The sequence below is a fragment of the Conger conger genome, chromosome 1 (assembly GCF_963514075.1).
Source record: "Conger conger chromosome 1, fConCon1.1, whole genome shotgun sequence".
NCBI classification, from domain to species: domain Eukaryota; kingdom Metazoa; phylum Chordata; class Actinopteri; order Anguilliformes; family Congridae; genus Conger; species Conger conger.
The window spans coordinates 67,824,211-67,840,435 of record NC_083760.1 but is presented as its reverse complement, the minus strand read 5'-3'; the positions used below and the strand labels follow the sequence as shown (position 1 = coordinate 67,840,435).

The 16,225-nt window shown below is 37.7% G+C and overlaps 2 protein-coding genes across 3 annotated transcripts in view; one reads left to right on the top strand and one right to left on the bottom strand.

Moving 5' to 3' along the window:
• si:ch211-269k10.4 (uncharacterized protein LOC100150242 homolog) overlaps nt 1–16,225 on the top strand; it is a 20,690-nt gene extending 4,465 nt beyond the window's left edge. Inside the window, exons 1-6 of one of the 2 annotated variants that reach the window (XM_061221182.1) lie at nt 7,346–7,540; nt 12,378–12,586; nt 12,830–12,943; nt 14,822–14,878; nt 15,043–15,150; nt 15,599–16,225. In XM_061221182.1, coding sequence (XP_061077166.1) covers nt 12,425–12,586; nt 12,830–12,943; nt 14,822–14,878; nt 15,043–15,150; nt 15,599–15,730 — 573 coding nt within the window. In that variant the 5' untranslated portion in view covers nt 7,346–7,540; nt 12,378–12,424 and the 3' untranslated portion in view covers nt 15,731–16,225. Of the gene's footprint in view, nt 1–7,345; nt 7,541–12,377; nt 12,587–12,829; nt 12,944–14,821; nt 14,879–15,042; nt 15,151–15,598 lie in introns of those variants that run through there. The other variant, XM_061221255.1, reaches the window with a different exon arrangement.
• LOC133111160 (uncharacterized) lies at nt 2,408–7,360 on the bottom strand. The gene is made up of 7 exons (XM_061221352.1): nt 7,192–7,360; nt 6,137–6,297; nt 5,710–5,799; nt 4,430–4,486; nt 4,130–4,231; nt 3,329–3,454; nt 2,408–3,109 (listed from the first exon to the last, which is right to left on the bottom strand). Exons 2-7 carry the CDS (start codon nt 6,293–6,295, stop codon nt 3,080–3,082), a joined length of 564 nt encoding a protein of 187 aa, XP_061077336.1. The 5' UTR covers nt 6,296–6,297; nt 7,192–7,360; the 3' UTR covers nt 2,408–3,079.

The window sequence follows — 16,225 nt, the reverse complement described above, 5'->3', positions numbered from 1 at the left end:
CTTCTGGTCCTTTCATGTTGTACTTGTATCATCATCTGGTATTTTCATGTTGCACTTTCATGTTCCTGGCTGTAGATAACTGATTCTTTATGCAAATTGTACCTTATCTGAACTGTGTTCTGTCGTTATTCAGTTACCTTCAGTATGCATTTTTGTATATCACTTTGGATAAAAAGCATCTGCCAAATATATGTAATGTAATGACAAAATGGGAACCTTCCCGAATGTTCCCAGGGCTGGACAGTTCTTTCATTACAATAGGGGTATTCACTTCTTTTTATGGGCTCTGATCTGAACAGTAGAGGGTAATGGGGAAAAGTTACTACTTCATTCCATACTGGTAAAATTGGTTGCAAACTTGGTTGTGACATTTACATGCATTTACATACCTGTAACCATGGGTACGAAATATTGGGAAAACACACGATCATAATGGTTTAACAAAGCTGCCCCAACTGTCTGAAAATAATAGGAGTGACCAGAATAGCTAGATGCTATGCTTTGCATTATGACAATCCTGTGTTACACCCATACATACAAACATGGGATCAATTCATAGCTGGTGAGTTATCGTGGGCTGGTTGATTCATCCTGTTAAGGAATTTCTTCATTGTGTTGACATTCCTAATGGCCTAGTATCAGATTCGGACTGATCCAATGCAAACTGTGGCCGGCAGCCCTGCAGAAAAACATAGCATACCGTTGGCTGTATAGTGGCCTAGGGATAGGAGTGTTTTAGTCTTTTTGGATGACAGCGTCTCAACAGCACCCCCAGTGATTGATCAGGGGCAGGTGTGTGTGTGTGCAATTCAGCTGCAGGTGTGTTTCCCCAACTCCGTTGAGCCCAACTTAGAATAAGATATGACAGCTGACTGTACATGCTGTCGGAGGAGAGCGTGTCTGTGTGCTGTCCCCAATCCATACCCAAGTGCAAAATATCATTTGGCAAATGCAGGACAAATATAAAATTACAAAATGTGATCTTCATATTTATCACAGCATTGTTATGTGGAAACTTGACAAACAGATGTACAATTTGCCTTTGAGCTCTGACATTGCAGTATCCAGAGCAAGAAAAAGCTTTGCAGAAGTATGTAGTTCTCAGAACATTTGTGCGTCAACATTTTCTTTAAAGGAACTTGTGCAGGAAACTGAGACCCACAATTTCCCCAATGTAAAGCACTTGTTTTCTTGCTAGGGGAAGTGTATCTCATACCGTTCAGCCACAGTGTTACCTAAAAATGTACTTTGTCACATATAGCCTAACTATATATGCACCTTTTTCAGAGGAGAACAGAGATCATGAGAACAAGTATACGCTCAACAAATAATTTAGGGACAATATAAACATTTTCTTTTAAAAATTAAATTAAGCAGGCAATTGTAAGAGGCTTGCACAGATTCCTTTAGGTGTGTTCATTTCAAAGAACCATGCTTGTTGTGTTAATGAACAGATTATTTGTAACAAATGTTGAAGATAAAATCAACAGATTATAAAAACTAGACTTTAAGACCTAAGACCTTAACGCATCACCATGTCTTCTGTATTTCATCTTGTATTTAGTCATTTCTTTAGATTGCCTCTTTCTGTCTCATCCTACTACTATTATTGCTCCTAATAATAATCCATCCATCCATCCATTATCTGAACCCGCTTATCCTGAACAGGGTTGCAGGGGGGCTGGAGCCTATCCCAGCATACATTGGGCGAAAGGCAGGAATACACCCTGGACAGGTCGCCAGTCCATCGCAGGGCACACACACCATTCACTCACACACTCATACCTACGGGCAATTTAGACTCTCCAATCAGCCTAACCTGCATGTCTTTGGACTGTGGGAGGAAACCGGAGTACCCGGAGGAAACCCACGCAGACACGGGGAGAACATGCAAACTCCGCACAGAGAGGCCCCGGCCGACGGGGATTCGAACCCGGGACCTCCTTGCTGTGAGGCGGCAGTGCTACCCACTGCACCATCCGTGCCGCCCCTAATAATAATAATAATAATAATAATAATAATAATAATAATAATAATAATAATAATAATAATAATAATAATAATAATAATAATAACAATAAATAAATATATAAATAATATCCAGTGCTTTTCGCAATGACACCCTTGATAAAGATGAGCAAAAGGCAGTAGGTAATGAAGTATATTGTATTCTCAAAACAAGAAAACGGGAGAATAATCAATCATACTAATTGTTTATGATTTATTGATCACTTAAAACTGCACATTTATGTTTATTTTAATGATAGTACTCATTGTGGATGCAGTATGTAAAAATAAGTGTTAAGAATGTTTATTCTATAAAAGTGCAGGGACACCAGGGATTGAATATTTTCTGTTTGTCTTAGCTGATTGCTGTCGTGTGATCCTTAGAGACAGACAATGAGGATTGAATTTTTGGAAGATTTTATTTAAGGTACCATTAACATTACAGTAAAAATTGTAAATTAAAAGATGGCAGTCATATTCAAAGCAATTAAACCTAGAAGTAATAAGAATACTAGGCACGCACACCCACATACACATACTGTATATTTACATTCAAAGTATGTTCAAGTTTCTAATAATACTGCGTGCAATGTTTGGATGTAATTATTTTCCAATTGAAATCATGTAAAAAAAAATTCAAAAAAAATAAAAAGATATTTGACCCTTTACACAGAAAAATAATTAGACTCATTTGCATTTTGGATTATCAAAATTCCATGATTCCATGTTAGGAATGCGTAATGAATCTATGAGGCTAGATAAAGAGGAACAGCCCATATACTATTTTATGGTCAAATCTTCACGTCATATATAATTATCTCAAAATACATAATATTCTTCTCTTGAACAACTTTTGTGGTTCGGTTCTAAAAGCAAGTAGTCATTTACAGACAGGACCCATATTTTCTCTGTTTTCATGCAAATCTTTTTTATGAAATAAACAAAATATTGTTGCTGTACATATTGAATACCTGGATTTTGTTGTCACTCTAAAGACAGTGAATTGGTCATGCTACAGGCAGCAAAGGATGTTGAATGGAGAATGTTACAAGTTTTACTGCGTGCTAGTAGTTCAGGCCTCAAGCTTCAGGTTGACCACAGGCTAAAAGAAAGAAAAAGTTTGAATGACATGACAATTACAGTTCAGTTTGTATGTTTTATCAGACTATTCAGACTAATGAAAACCTAATACTAATGGCAATGTATGTTTTGTGGGAGAAAAAGCAACAGAGAAAAACCATGAGAAAAAACATTGAAATCTAAAAATGTTGGGGAATTGCAATTAAAATGAAGAAGGAAGTGAGAAGGATTACTATCATACCAGAATGTTGAAATGGGCCCGGCACACTGCTTTGCTCTCAAAATAGATCAGAGTCATTGCAACCCCCAGCTCCAGGGAAATAAGGACAGCAGTCATGCCTTGTATTGCCTTTATTGTATGAAAACCCTTTATCAACAGAAAAGAAACACGTTATTTTATGTATTTCAGACTTTAAGCGCCATTTCAAATAATTGAAAACAATATAGACACAGTGAGCCCTTTATTAGATATTTATTGTACTTATTTTTTAGACTTATTGATCTGTTGCTTAAGAGGTTTGACGCATTGTGTGTTCAGATGCTCTTCTCTTACGACATACCACTGTGGTTATTTGCATTAATGTCACCGTCCTGTCAGCTTTGACCAGTCTAGCCCTTCTCCACTCATAGCATTTTTGCCCATAGAACTGCTGCTAACTGGATGTTTTTTGTTTTTCGTACCATTCTCTGCAAACTCTAGAGACTGTTGCATGTGAAAATCCCAGCAGTTTCTGAGATATTCAATCCATGTCTGGCAACAATCATTTCACGGTCAAAGTCACTTAGATCACATTTCTTCCCAATTCTGAAATTGGTCTGACAAACAGCGGAACCTCTTGATCATTTCTACATGCTTTTGTGCATTTAGTTGCTGCCACATGATTGGCTAATTAAATATTTGAATTAACAAGCTGGTGCACAGGTCTACCTAATAAAGTGAGTGAATATACCCATTTATAACAATTCTCATAAAAATATATAGAAAAAATATGAAGTCTCTTAAGTTCATATCACCTAAAAGAAGAAGGACAGAGAAACGTACCTCTTGTAGATTTCTGGCATTCACCAGGAGTACTACAGCAACTGACAGGGTTGCTGTGGCCAAGCAAAGGCTCATGATGTTGAGTGAAAATGATAGTTTTGTCTGAACCAGAGGGGGTGGGGGTAGGAGAGAGATCACAGCATGTTTCTTTTTAATATTTGTTATGATTTGTTCAATTAATTCAAAATGAATTACACTCAGATAAAATTCATATAAGAATTTTTTTTTTTTTTAAACAAAATACTGTTTCGTTCATGGAGTATCATACAATCATCATTTTGAGCCAAACCGTGATCTTACCACACACATATTTGGAGAGTGTCCTGCAGCATATGACAGCATTCCTGAAATTATGAACTTAAAAAAATCAAAGTAAAATGTTAGTTAGTTCTTAATTTTTTTTTCATCATTACAGCATTTTTTCAATTAAAACATTAAAATTTGTTTGTCATTTCAACCATTTAAATGATTAAAATGCTGTGTCAAATTATTTTTTTTAAATAACAGGATTATATTATAGTTTTTTTACAATCACTTTGTAAGTTTGTGCTCAATTTTCAAAACCTAAGACACAAGACTCAAAACAGTTGGAACTTGTAACACAGAATAAAAAAATAAAATTACAACATAGGTTTTTTTTTGTTGTTGTTGCAATTGTTTTGCATTTTTTGATTCCGAGTTTACTTTTTCAGAACTTTCTCACAGTTAGCACAAGAGCACTGCATGTGGACCAAACTGTGAATGATTCTTTACTCAAACAAATCCTGAAAGTAATTTCTCAGTCAGGCTGACCACTGAGAAACTATACACTATACAATGACTGACAGAAAATGGTGCATGTATTGTAATGCCACTGGTTGTTAGTGCTTCTTCGATCATTGTTCTATCATTGACAAAAGAATCTTGTTGGAAGAAAGATGTGTTTTGGCAGTTTTAGTTACAATCCTCTACCACACCCAACAAGTCAATTCCATTCCAATTCCATCCTTACTCCTACTCTTACCTCTATGTAAAATCAATCAGCAGTCACAAATGTACAAACTCGGGAATCATCACATCCAAAGATAATGATAATGATACAATGATAATGTGGTAAAATGAATCATGTTCCAAGGTAATTGGTGTCAATAGATTTATTTATCCAAAAACATTCATGAACTAAACATGGAATGTTGTAACAGTAATCAGTTTCCATAAAACTATGCATTAGGAGTAATGTTACACTTACTTATCATTTTGATAGTTCAATGCATTTTAATGCATGACAAGACAGTCGTATCATATGTTGTATCAAATGATAATACTTTCATGTTAAGTTGTGTCATTGTAAACAAATTATTTGGTTCAGTGATTTAGAGTTTAGAGTTTTGAAAAATGCATTTTGATTATCCCTTTTGAGTTTTGTGTACAAACAGTTTTTACAAATGACATCAAGGTTCTGGAATTAGTGTCAAAGTGATAATAAAAAACTGTAAAATAACAGGTGCAGAGAATATTGGACAGCGTCCAACAAAGGTCAACCCAAATGAAAAATGGACACCTCGGTCATAAAAGCTTTGACATGATTTGGGGTCTCTCACCAGAAAACTGGGAAGGGTATACAGCAAACTGTTATGAAAGTCCAGCAACCCCATGCTGATAATCAGCATACCAGTGATGAGCTGTGCCGTCTAGAGGAAAAAGAAGGAAGAATAAGATTAACTATGATGTATTACATGTCTGTTGATGTGCTGATATTCTTTATCCTAACCTAAGATGCCCTGCACTCTGTGTGTGTGTGTGTGTGCATGTGTGTGCGTGTGTGTGTGTGTGTGTGTGTGTGTGTGTGTGTGTGTAAATGCTATCCCATGTAGAGCAGCACGTACACTAGCATTCAGAAAACAGAAAGATTTGATTGGACAAAGTTTTCCCCAATGGTTACATCACATCCAAAAGTTTGGTTACCATGGATTTTTATTTTTGTAAGTGTGAGATCCTTCAGTATTTTGTTGAGGAATGAAGACATACCCCTAACGCCTTTGGGTTTCCTTTGAGAAAGACTTTGTACGCGTCTTTGAAAACACAGTGAAAGTTCTGTGGCAGCAGCTGTTCCTCTTTCCCCTTTCTGATGCTGGAGATGGGTATAGTTATGACCATGTGATCATCTGACTTGAATGTGTAGACCATATCTGTGGACAGTCCAAATATGAGCTGTTATCATTGTTATCATTCTTAAATAGACTAAATTGTAATTACAATGCAACTCCAACAGCCATTTCCTGGCACTTGGCAACAGACTATTCTTCTTGCCAGTGTTTTCTTCTTCCATTTAATATGAAAATCATAGTACTATAATAAAGAAATCCTTTAAGACATCAACATTATTTTTAAGAAATGTTATTTAAAAAAGCAAGGTTGCTTAAAATGTTTGATCATTTTTTGGAGGTAATACAACATTCATTTTACTTCCAATAATGATGCAGTTTCACAAGTATGTCAACAGTAGAATAAAAAACGAACAAAAAAGCAACAAAATTGTTCCAGTGTACCAAATGTGTACGCACCAAAGCTCTATTATAATTGCACAATGACACACAACTGTATATTATCCAGCTTAAAATGTCTGACTGTCGAGTTTACTACATTACATTGCATTATAGTCATTTAGCAGATGCTCTTATCCAGCGCAACATACAATAAAGTGTAAAACATAACCAGGGACAAGTGCGCTGAAAACCCTTGAGGGAAGTACAGTTCCAAAATACCCAAGTGATAACACAGATAAAAACTTGAACCCTTGTAGAATAATCAGATAACAGTCCAAGTAGCAAATACCACAGTTGGCTGCTAGACCACCACGAATAGTCAAATTAATAATAGGTCTAAGTAACCTATAGAGAGCTGGTTAAAAGTGAATAACTTTTTATAATAACTGATTATAATAATCATGAAGTTATAATAATAATTCATTTTGTTATCATTAATTAATTACGATTAACTATATAACAGGGAAAGACCAAAAACTACCAGAAAATATCTTGCTCTAGATTTGGAATATTTTTTATTCATTCTGCCTTACGTACCTGCAGCAGTAACTGGTTCATGCGAGACTTAATCGATTTTGCCCCACTGGTTGTATCTATCTGTCTCGCTCTCTCGCTCTCTCTCGCTCTCTCTCTCACATACACACATTCTCTCAGTCTCGCTCTGGCTCTCTCTCTCTCTCTCTCTTTCTCTCACACACACGCACGCACAGGGTTTTCACACGCACTCAGCCCAGTGCAAGCCTCACACGGCTCAACCCTCACAGATCCCGCCTTGATCTAGAGAGTAGGAGCCATTTGAATTCTGTCCCTTTCAAGAGGTTGATTTGGATGTGAATTCTCTACGAAATTATTCTGAGCAAGGAATACTGTAGCCCATACTCATCGGGTAAGAGAGATGTTATATGCATTAAATTTACCATGATAAATAATGTACCTCTTGAAATATCAATTCCATTTTCCAAGTAACCTATAGAGAGCCATCAGGTCGAAGGGAATATTCAAGTTTACAGACTTTATCGCATATACAGAAATAAGATTTGCTTCCTCTGTTGACATTGAGTGTAATTGTGTACGTGTCAAGAAAAGGTGTTGGTTCATTTCTGGGCCTTACTTCTCTAATGAAGACAAACCTTGAATTTGAAGATCCCTTCTAGCAATACATGCTATGTCAAGACAACGTGTTTATTCAGGAGAATTTAAACAGCTGGGTATTTAGCACATGGAAGAAAGGAAGGAAGTTCAGTGCCTTGTTGGCTTTGATAATCTGTTTACAAATACAATCCCACAGGTTTAAGCACTGAAAACCTTTCTGCTCTTCCTGAAGTCAAAACTGTAGTCAATTCAATAGTGTTTAAAAATGGATAGGCGTCACAATCCATACAATACTGTATCACAGGATTTAATACCAAGCTGATGTTGTCAGATGTATCATTCAGAAGCAACACTATAATATGCTATCATTTAATTGTAGTGTTCATTTCCAGTTTCTGTTGTAATGTTATTTATGTTATATAGTCCTACTCCAACAGTGTTATGTTACTGTATAGTTACTGGCAGTAGACTACTGGCCTGTGGAACTGGAGGGCACACGTTCCAACATGCTCTGGCTGTGCCAGTTGTACTCCTGCATGTGCCAAAACTATACAGCCTTATTACCCCATAAGACAGTGATTTAAATGACATACACGCACCGAACAATTTATTAGGAAGATTTTTACTTTATTACACCTACTTATTCATGTGGTTTTCTAATCAGCCAATTGTGACAATGCAACTGTGACTTGGCCACAGTGCAATGCATATAATCATGTAAATGCGGGTCAGGAGCTTCAGTTAATGTTCACATCAACCATCAGAATGGGGAAAAATGTGATCTAAGCCACTTTGACCTTGGAATGATTGTTGGTGGCAGACAGGGTGGTTTGAGTATCTCAGAAACTGCTGATTTCCTGGGATTTTCACACACACTAGTCTCTAGAGTTTGCATAGAATGGTGCAAAAAACAAACAAAAAAATCCAGTGACCAGCAGTTCTGCAGACAGAAACTTGTTCTTTGTTCCTTGTTACTGAGAGAGTTACGAAGAGTATCCCTGAACACACAACGCATTGTAACTCTGGATAGGCTACAGCAGTAGAAGTCTAAAAATGTAGTTTAATAAATACCTAATAAAGTGCTCGGTGAGTGTATATTAGTACACCATCAGTTAATTGAAAAACACTTTGGTGAAAAAACATTACTTGCTGCTAAAACACAGATTTGTCAATAACTCTTGATGAAGTTTTCTAATCATCCTGCCACTCACATATGAGAAGCGGGTTACTATAATACATAAGTGAGAATAAACTCATCATTCTTGCTCAAATACAAAATGGAAAATCCCCATGTTCCAACACTGCCCTGTGATGGTTTGTGGCCCGGTCTTCCCTACTCAATAGAGTTGCAAAAATGGCAACCATGAACATAGCCTTAAGCACAATACATTTTATAGAAAGTAAGTACATCTTTGTGTGTGAGTACAAATCCTACCTTTTAATTTTTGATAAAACATTAATACATGTTGAATGATTCTCTTCTAAAGGAAACATTCTGAATAAGTGTAGGACTGAACTTTTCTGGGCAGGGTTTCTATGTGGTTATTAGAAACTGTTGACTGTTTTCACAGTTATGGTTGGAGGTAAAAATATATTGAAGGGATGGTAAAAATATAACTTTGAAGAAGTTAAGACCGAGGGGCCCACAAGCCCCTGCTGCAACCAAAACCCGTCCCTGCAGCAATGGGTAGAACTTTGCATGGAAAAAAGGTGTGAAATATATTCTTTTGTTTACGTTTATCTGTAAGGAACAGAACATTTCACACGTTAAACTTGGAAAATTCACTTTCAATTATTAAACATAGAAAACCCAGCGGCTTCGCAACAGTATTGTATAACTCAGTTATATCTGAAATTGGAAGTAGCCAAAAAAACTCATCTGTGATGCCATGTGACCAAGGGGGTAACATTGCACAGTTCTCAGTTTTACAGAATACGTTTAATTCAACAAACGTAGGCTAACTGTTACCCATAACATTAAGCCAGCTACCGCAATAAATAATAGTTTGTTGCTGGAGCGCTTTGGATAAAGGCGCTATATAAATGCCAACCATTTAAATGCCAACCGGATCAGATAGCATTTCTTCAAGCCGACAGCAAGCCTCAACATTATGCTGTTGATCTCCTCATTTGGGCGCCCAGTCACAAAGTGCTGTCCACAATATTGGTAACACTCTCTACCTAGTCATGTAGAAAAATTGCCCTTGTTATCCTCCGGAGGTTATGTTTTTTGGTCGGATGTGAAATAGGTTGGACGTCGCCCTGCTAGCGCCAGCACATATACAAGGTTAATCATGGTGGTGAGGTAGGGAGGGAAAGCTGCAGCCTGAAGAGATGAGTCTTCAGTCTGCATTTGAAAGTGGTCAGTGACTCTGCTCTGAATATGCAATTCAGTCCATAAGTATTTTGACAGTGACACATTTTTGTTGTTTTGGCTCTCCACTCCAGCACATTGGATTTAATGGCACAATGACTAATGAGGTTAACATACTGTATTTCAGCTTTAATTTCAGGGTGTGTATGTCCATTGGATGAACTGTGTAGTAATTGTAACCATTTTTATACATAGTCCCCCCAATTTTATGCATAAAAAGACTGTATAAAAAAGGCTACAGCTGACACCCTCAAATAAAGGCTGAAAGATAGCACTTTAACGTCATAGTCATTTATTAATTTCAAATCCAATATGCTGGCGTACAGAGCCAAAACAACAATAAAATGTGTCACTGACGAAATAGTTATGGACTGCACTGTATATGGTGTTTACATGCATGAGACATGTAAATCTCCCCCCCACACAACGAAGATAAGGACCAGGGCCTATTTGATCATCGGAAATCTTTTTTATTTGACCTTTTTTTTCTGACCTCCACGGGAGTTCGTTCCACCACCATGGAGCCAGAACAGAAAGTAGTCGTGAACGAGAAGTGGAAGTTCGGAGAGGGGGAGGTGCCAAGTGGCCTGTGGTGGCCTAATTAAGAGGTCTGGCAGGCGTGTAGGGTCTGATGTTTTTTTGCGGGTAAGCTGGAGCTGACCCCTTAACTGCTTGGAAGGCTAGCACCAATGTTTTGAATTTGATGCAAGCCATAACAGGCAGCCAGTGGAGGGAAGTAAGCAGGGGGGTGACATGCAAGTGTTTGGGAAGGTTGAAGACCAGATGAGCTGATGTATTCTGGATAAGTTGGAGGGGTCTGATGGCGGACGCTGGGAGGCCAGCCAAGAGGGAGTTGCAGGGTGATGGCGTCAGTGAGGTATCCCCTAGGGAAATGGAGAGATCCAGATGGGGAGAGGTAATAGCAGGAATTAATATAATTTCAGTCTTGCCTGGGTTGAGCTTTAGATGGTGGTTGTCCATCCAGCTCTGGATGTCGCTCAGGCAAGCAGAGATATGGGCTGAAACCTGTGTATCGGATGGTGAGAACGAGATGAAGAGTTGGGTATCGTCCGCATAGCAGTGGTGGGAAAGACCATGTGCAGTGATAACAGGGCCAAGGGAACAAGTGTAAAGAGTGAAAGGAAGCGGGCCAAGGATTGAGCCCTGGGGAACTCCTGTGGCAAGGGGCCAAGGTATCGATACTGTACCAGCCCAGGCAACCTGGAAGGAGTGAGCAGAGAGGTAGGACTCAATCCAGTTCAGGGCTGAGCCACAGATCCCTGTTGCTGACAGGGAGGACAGGAGGATGGAGTGATCCGCAGTGTCAAAGGCAGCAGAGAGATCTAGAAGAATGAGGACAGAGGAGAGGGAGGCTGCTCGTGTGGCATGGAGTGATTCACTGGCGGAGAGGAGTGAGGTCTCTGTCGAGTGGCCAGGTCTGAAGCCAGACTGGTGGAAGTCTAGCAGGTTGTTTTTAGAAAAGAAAGAAGAAAGTTCATTGGAAGCAGCTTGTTCGACTGTTTTAGATAGAAAAGGAACAAGAGATACCGGGCGGTAGTTCTGGATGATGGAGGGATCCAGGGTAGGCTTTTTTTAGCAGCGGGGTGATGTGGGCCCACTTAGACGATGTTGGAAAACTGCCAGAAGACAGGGACGAGTTGACAAGGGAGGTGACAAATGGGAGAATGTCAGGTGTGATAGTTTTGGCGGCTGTGACTGGTAATTGGCATTAATTAGTTAACTTACTTTTGCACACCTGAAAATATGGGGATGGTAGTTCCTGTAAAATGGTAAAGCATATATGCATGTGCAATTTGCTTAGACAAATTATCATAGGATTCTGCCCAATACATACATTTTTTACATTTACATTTTAGTCATTTGGCAGACGCTTTTAATCCAAAGCGACTTACAAGTGCATAGGTTCTTCCACAAATTAAACCATCGCATCCATAACTAGTAAAATACACATGAAGTGCTGTTCTAAGCAATATACAGTCATCGTAAGTGCAATTAAAAAGAAAATAAAAAATTCTAAAACTATGCTACCACCTATATTGGCAGTTTATATTTATTCAGATAAAGCCATGCATTACATTAGGTATGTAGTGTTACCCATTTCATCACTGCATTGTTCTTACAGGTATAATCTAAAATCTATAAATCATATTTAATCTATAAATCCCCAGTACTCTCCAAGTACCAATTTGCACATTTCATGCCAAGATTATGTGAACTCAATTCTCTTTTAATACAGTGCTCACCCAAAAAAAGGTATAGCAATAGACTGAAGACTGAACCACAATGGCCTGTGCCAGTACTTCCATGGGTGACATCATTCAACAAGAGGAAGAGGAGACTGGGACAGGCGAACCATTGCTTTGGCAGTACTGTGCCAGTGAGCTGGTACCTGCAAAGAAACTCCCCCTGCAAAACCTGCTTCAGAAACAGCCAATGGCCTTGGGGGTGAGTGTATGACCGTCATTGTTAGGTGTTGCCTATACATACTCCTGTATTGGAGCTGAAGACTATGAAGCTCATTAAGTGTTGGATCTTTATATGCAGATCACAACCAATTCTGAAATTGAGTATGGAATTACGTACACCAGTTTGATTTGGTGGCCATATACATTATTTTTGTTTTTCAATTTATCTCTTTGAAAGTTATTGCAGTTCAGTTGTAATTGTATATTGTATTATTTGCTTCAGGCTGTCCAAATGGTGGCTGGGATCACAAGTTTTGGACTTGGCGTTACCCTGGCGGCAACGTCAACACTTTCTCTGGCTGTCCTATTCCGAGTTCCAATCTTTACAGGTCTTCTGGTATATGTCAACTTATTTTTTTTCGTTTAAAGTCCCCACATATAAATGTATTTCTTCATATGTCATGGCGCATTATTCAATTGATTATTCTAACGGGCAGGCAGAAATAGACTGCTAGGATTACAGCAGCATTATATTTATATTAGTCCTCTATCCGTAGGCAATGTGTCATTATGAAAATCATTATACAGTTGTCTCGTGAATGTGGTCAATTCATTGTGAATATATACGCCTTTGTGTTCAGTGTTAATTATATTTTATAAAATAAATCCGGAGGTTGCTTTTGTGTGCGAAGTAGGATACACCAATTGCAAAAGAAAACGTTTTTTTCTATCGTTTAAAATTTGTATGATGTGAATAAATCTGAATTTATAAATTCGTTTATTTATTAGTATAGTATAGTTTAGTATATTATCAGAGGCCTATAGCCTCAACCTGGGTATACATTGAAATAATAATAGCAATAATAGCAATTTTATTTTACAACATAATTGTGAACAGATTTATTGGGACACAGCCTTGTGGTTAGTTTAAACATCGCCTTAAAACCTAATCCTATATACAATATTGAAAACTAGCTGCATAACTCCAAAAACTAAACAAACACAACTCACTTGACAAATCTGAGAAAAGGCTCTAACTGACATTTTTTTTAAAATGAGTTAGTCATAAATATGTTGTTTATGTGGCACTAAATAAGTAATTTTTGTACAAAAATACTGTTTTCAAGTGTGAAAAAATGGTCTCCAGTCCATTCACTTTGGAATATTTGAAGCTCAATATCTCAACTCTCAGAAAGCAGATAGAAACATCAATTTTTCTGCTCACGCTATGCGTAGGAATAGGGGAGACAGGGGAACAACCAAACATTTTTAGGTGTTCTCCTAATTAAAAAATATACAAACACATTAGAGTAATTATTTTTATTAAAATATTTTTTTTATAGAGTATATATATCCAGAAAGAAGATGCATGTCTTTGCTATGACTATAGACCATCGGTACAGTTCTAGCACATTCCTGCCGATGACAGCGGCTACGGGGAAAGTTTAAATAGTTCCGGGGAAAGTTTAAACCGCAACGGACTGGGAAAAGCTTTGTTTTAATACAAGTCAAAAGCTCGCGAATCCAACCAAATCGGACTAAATAAATCTACATGGGATATTCAACGTTACATTAAAAGTGGCTGATGCATTTATAACAGGCGGGGGCATGTTGGAATACAGCGTTCCGTCGTGGCCCGGCTGCGCTAGTTTTACTCCTGCATGGCTCACAGTCTCTGCTTGCTAGTGACATGCGTCCAATCGATACATTCTTATAAAATAGATTACTTTCATGATGCTAAAACACAGATTTGTTCTTTAATCGTCCAGCCACTCACAGATGAGAAGCGCGTTGCTATAACACCGTGGAAGCAACGAAAACAAACCAATAATTCTTCCGCAAATACAACTATGCAAAATAGTTTAAACATGCCCCGTGTTCATTTGTGCCCCAGTTTTCTCTACAGTCAGATTTGACGGATAGTAAATAGAAATTTGAACGGATCGATGAGTTCAACCAAGTGCTATATCAAAACAACAGACAAGCCAAAGTTTAAGTGTTCTAGAAAAACGCATGCAGACAAATCTTTTCATATTTGGAATAGCAAAAAAAAAAATCATATGCATTCTTTTTCAGCATTGGCCAAAGGCTGCACCTATCATGCAATTTTTGGTGCAATTTCCAAAATTGTTTGATATCTATGGTTGGAAATAAAATAAATGTCCTGTTTCAACGTAATGTTGACTTCGGCTATTTGTAAAGATACATGCTGTTTTATCAGTAGGCTATAACATGAGTAATTTATTTTTCTTCTTTGTTTTGCTTCCGTCTTCAGTTTTTCATCTGCGGATTGTTGTGTTTCCTACTACACAGATTTACCAGACTGGTGCCCGTGAGTACAAAAATCAGTTGATATCATTTACATTGACCATTTACCCTATAGCGTAATATTAACGTGGTGTTAAGACGTGAAACTCAACTGACACGTTGCTATTTTCTTATTCTGAGTAACTGAATTTCTTTATATTCATTCATATCCATTCTTTATCTTTGCAGATTTGCTTTGCGGTAAACATCGGATGTTTGAGCGTCGCAGGAGTTGGAATCGTTCTATTGACCATTGACTTGTCTTCAGAGGACATCACTTCGTATGGTAGGCCTAAGGTATGCTAAGATTAAGTATTGAAATGTTGTGCAGAATAATTTATAAGATGTCAAATTACGTTTGCTGCATTAGGCTACACAAAAGTATTGCCACCGCGGTTTTCTCCCGGAATTCACATTCCTCGATGCGCATCACACTTCGTGCACAATGCCACCTATTGGGCAAATACTACAGTAGCCCGTATTAAAATGTACAGCTGCAATGCCCCAATTAGGACTCAAGCTCAGCTGGGATAGGCTCCAGCCCCCCTGCGACCCTGTTCAGGATAAGCGGGTTAGGATAATGAATGAATGAATTCAGTTGACATTTTGATCTGTTGGAATAAAGCTTCATAGCCCTTTTGAATTTATTGTAAAGTATTGAACTGTCCAGTGTAGATTGCCATTCTTAACTTACTGTCCAGTGTAGATTGCCATTCTTAACTTATTTGCATGACTTTATTCACAGCCTGGAGCGATAAAGGTTCTCATCCTGTGTGTGACAGTGCTGAACACATTTATTTCTGCTTTACTTGTGTTCTGGCTGAATTGTGAAATGCGCAGCATGCACAAAAGCAAGGAAATGACCCACAACTGCTGAAAACGAAAATAAACATCCAGAATGAGTTTCAACAATGCAATATCTTTGTGTTCCTTAAGGAAATTTAATTAAGAGCTTGTGCCATGAGCCATGCTCTATATATTGCTAAATGAATTCCAACAAAGAAAAAAACTGCTTGAGATAATGTATGCAATGTAGAGTATTTTCCAGTAACTGCTGTTTCTAGTACATTTTCTGTTCAAACATGTTCTCATTCAAAGGATTTTATTGTTGCTTTAATAGTTATGTTTATTTTATTCTCTCTTCAAAACTATATTTGAAATTGGAATTCCATTTCTTAAAGCCATGGACTAGGGTTCAGTTGTATGTGTTGTATACATTTTGTTTACCTATATGCAGCTTTTAATTGAATTGTTCTGAAACAATATGCTGTGTTCACTATACTCAGTATTTCAATATTAGTGAGATTGTCTTATTGTCAATATCGATATGAGCTCCATATTAAAAAATATCAATAAATCGTAATTCGCTGGA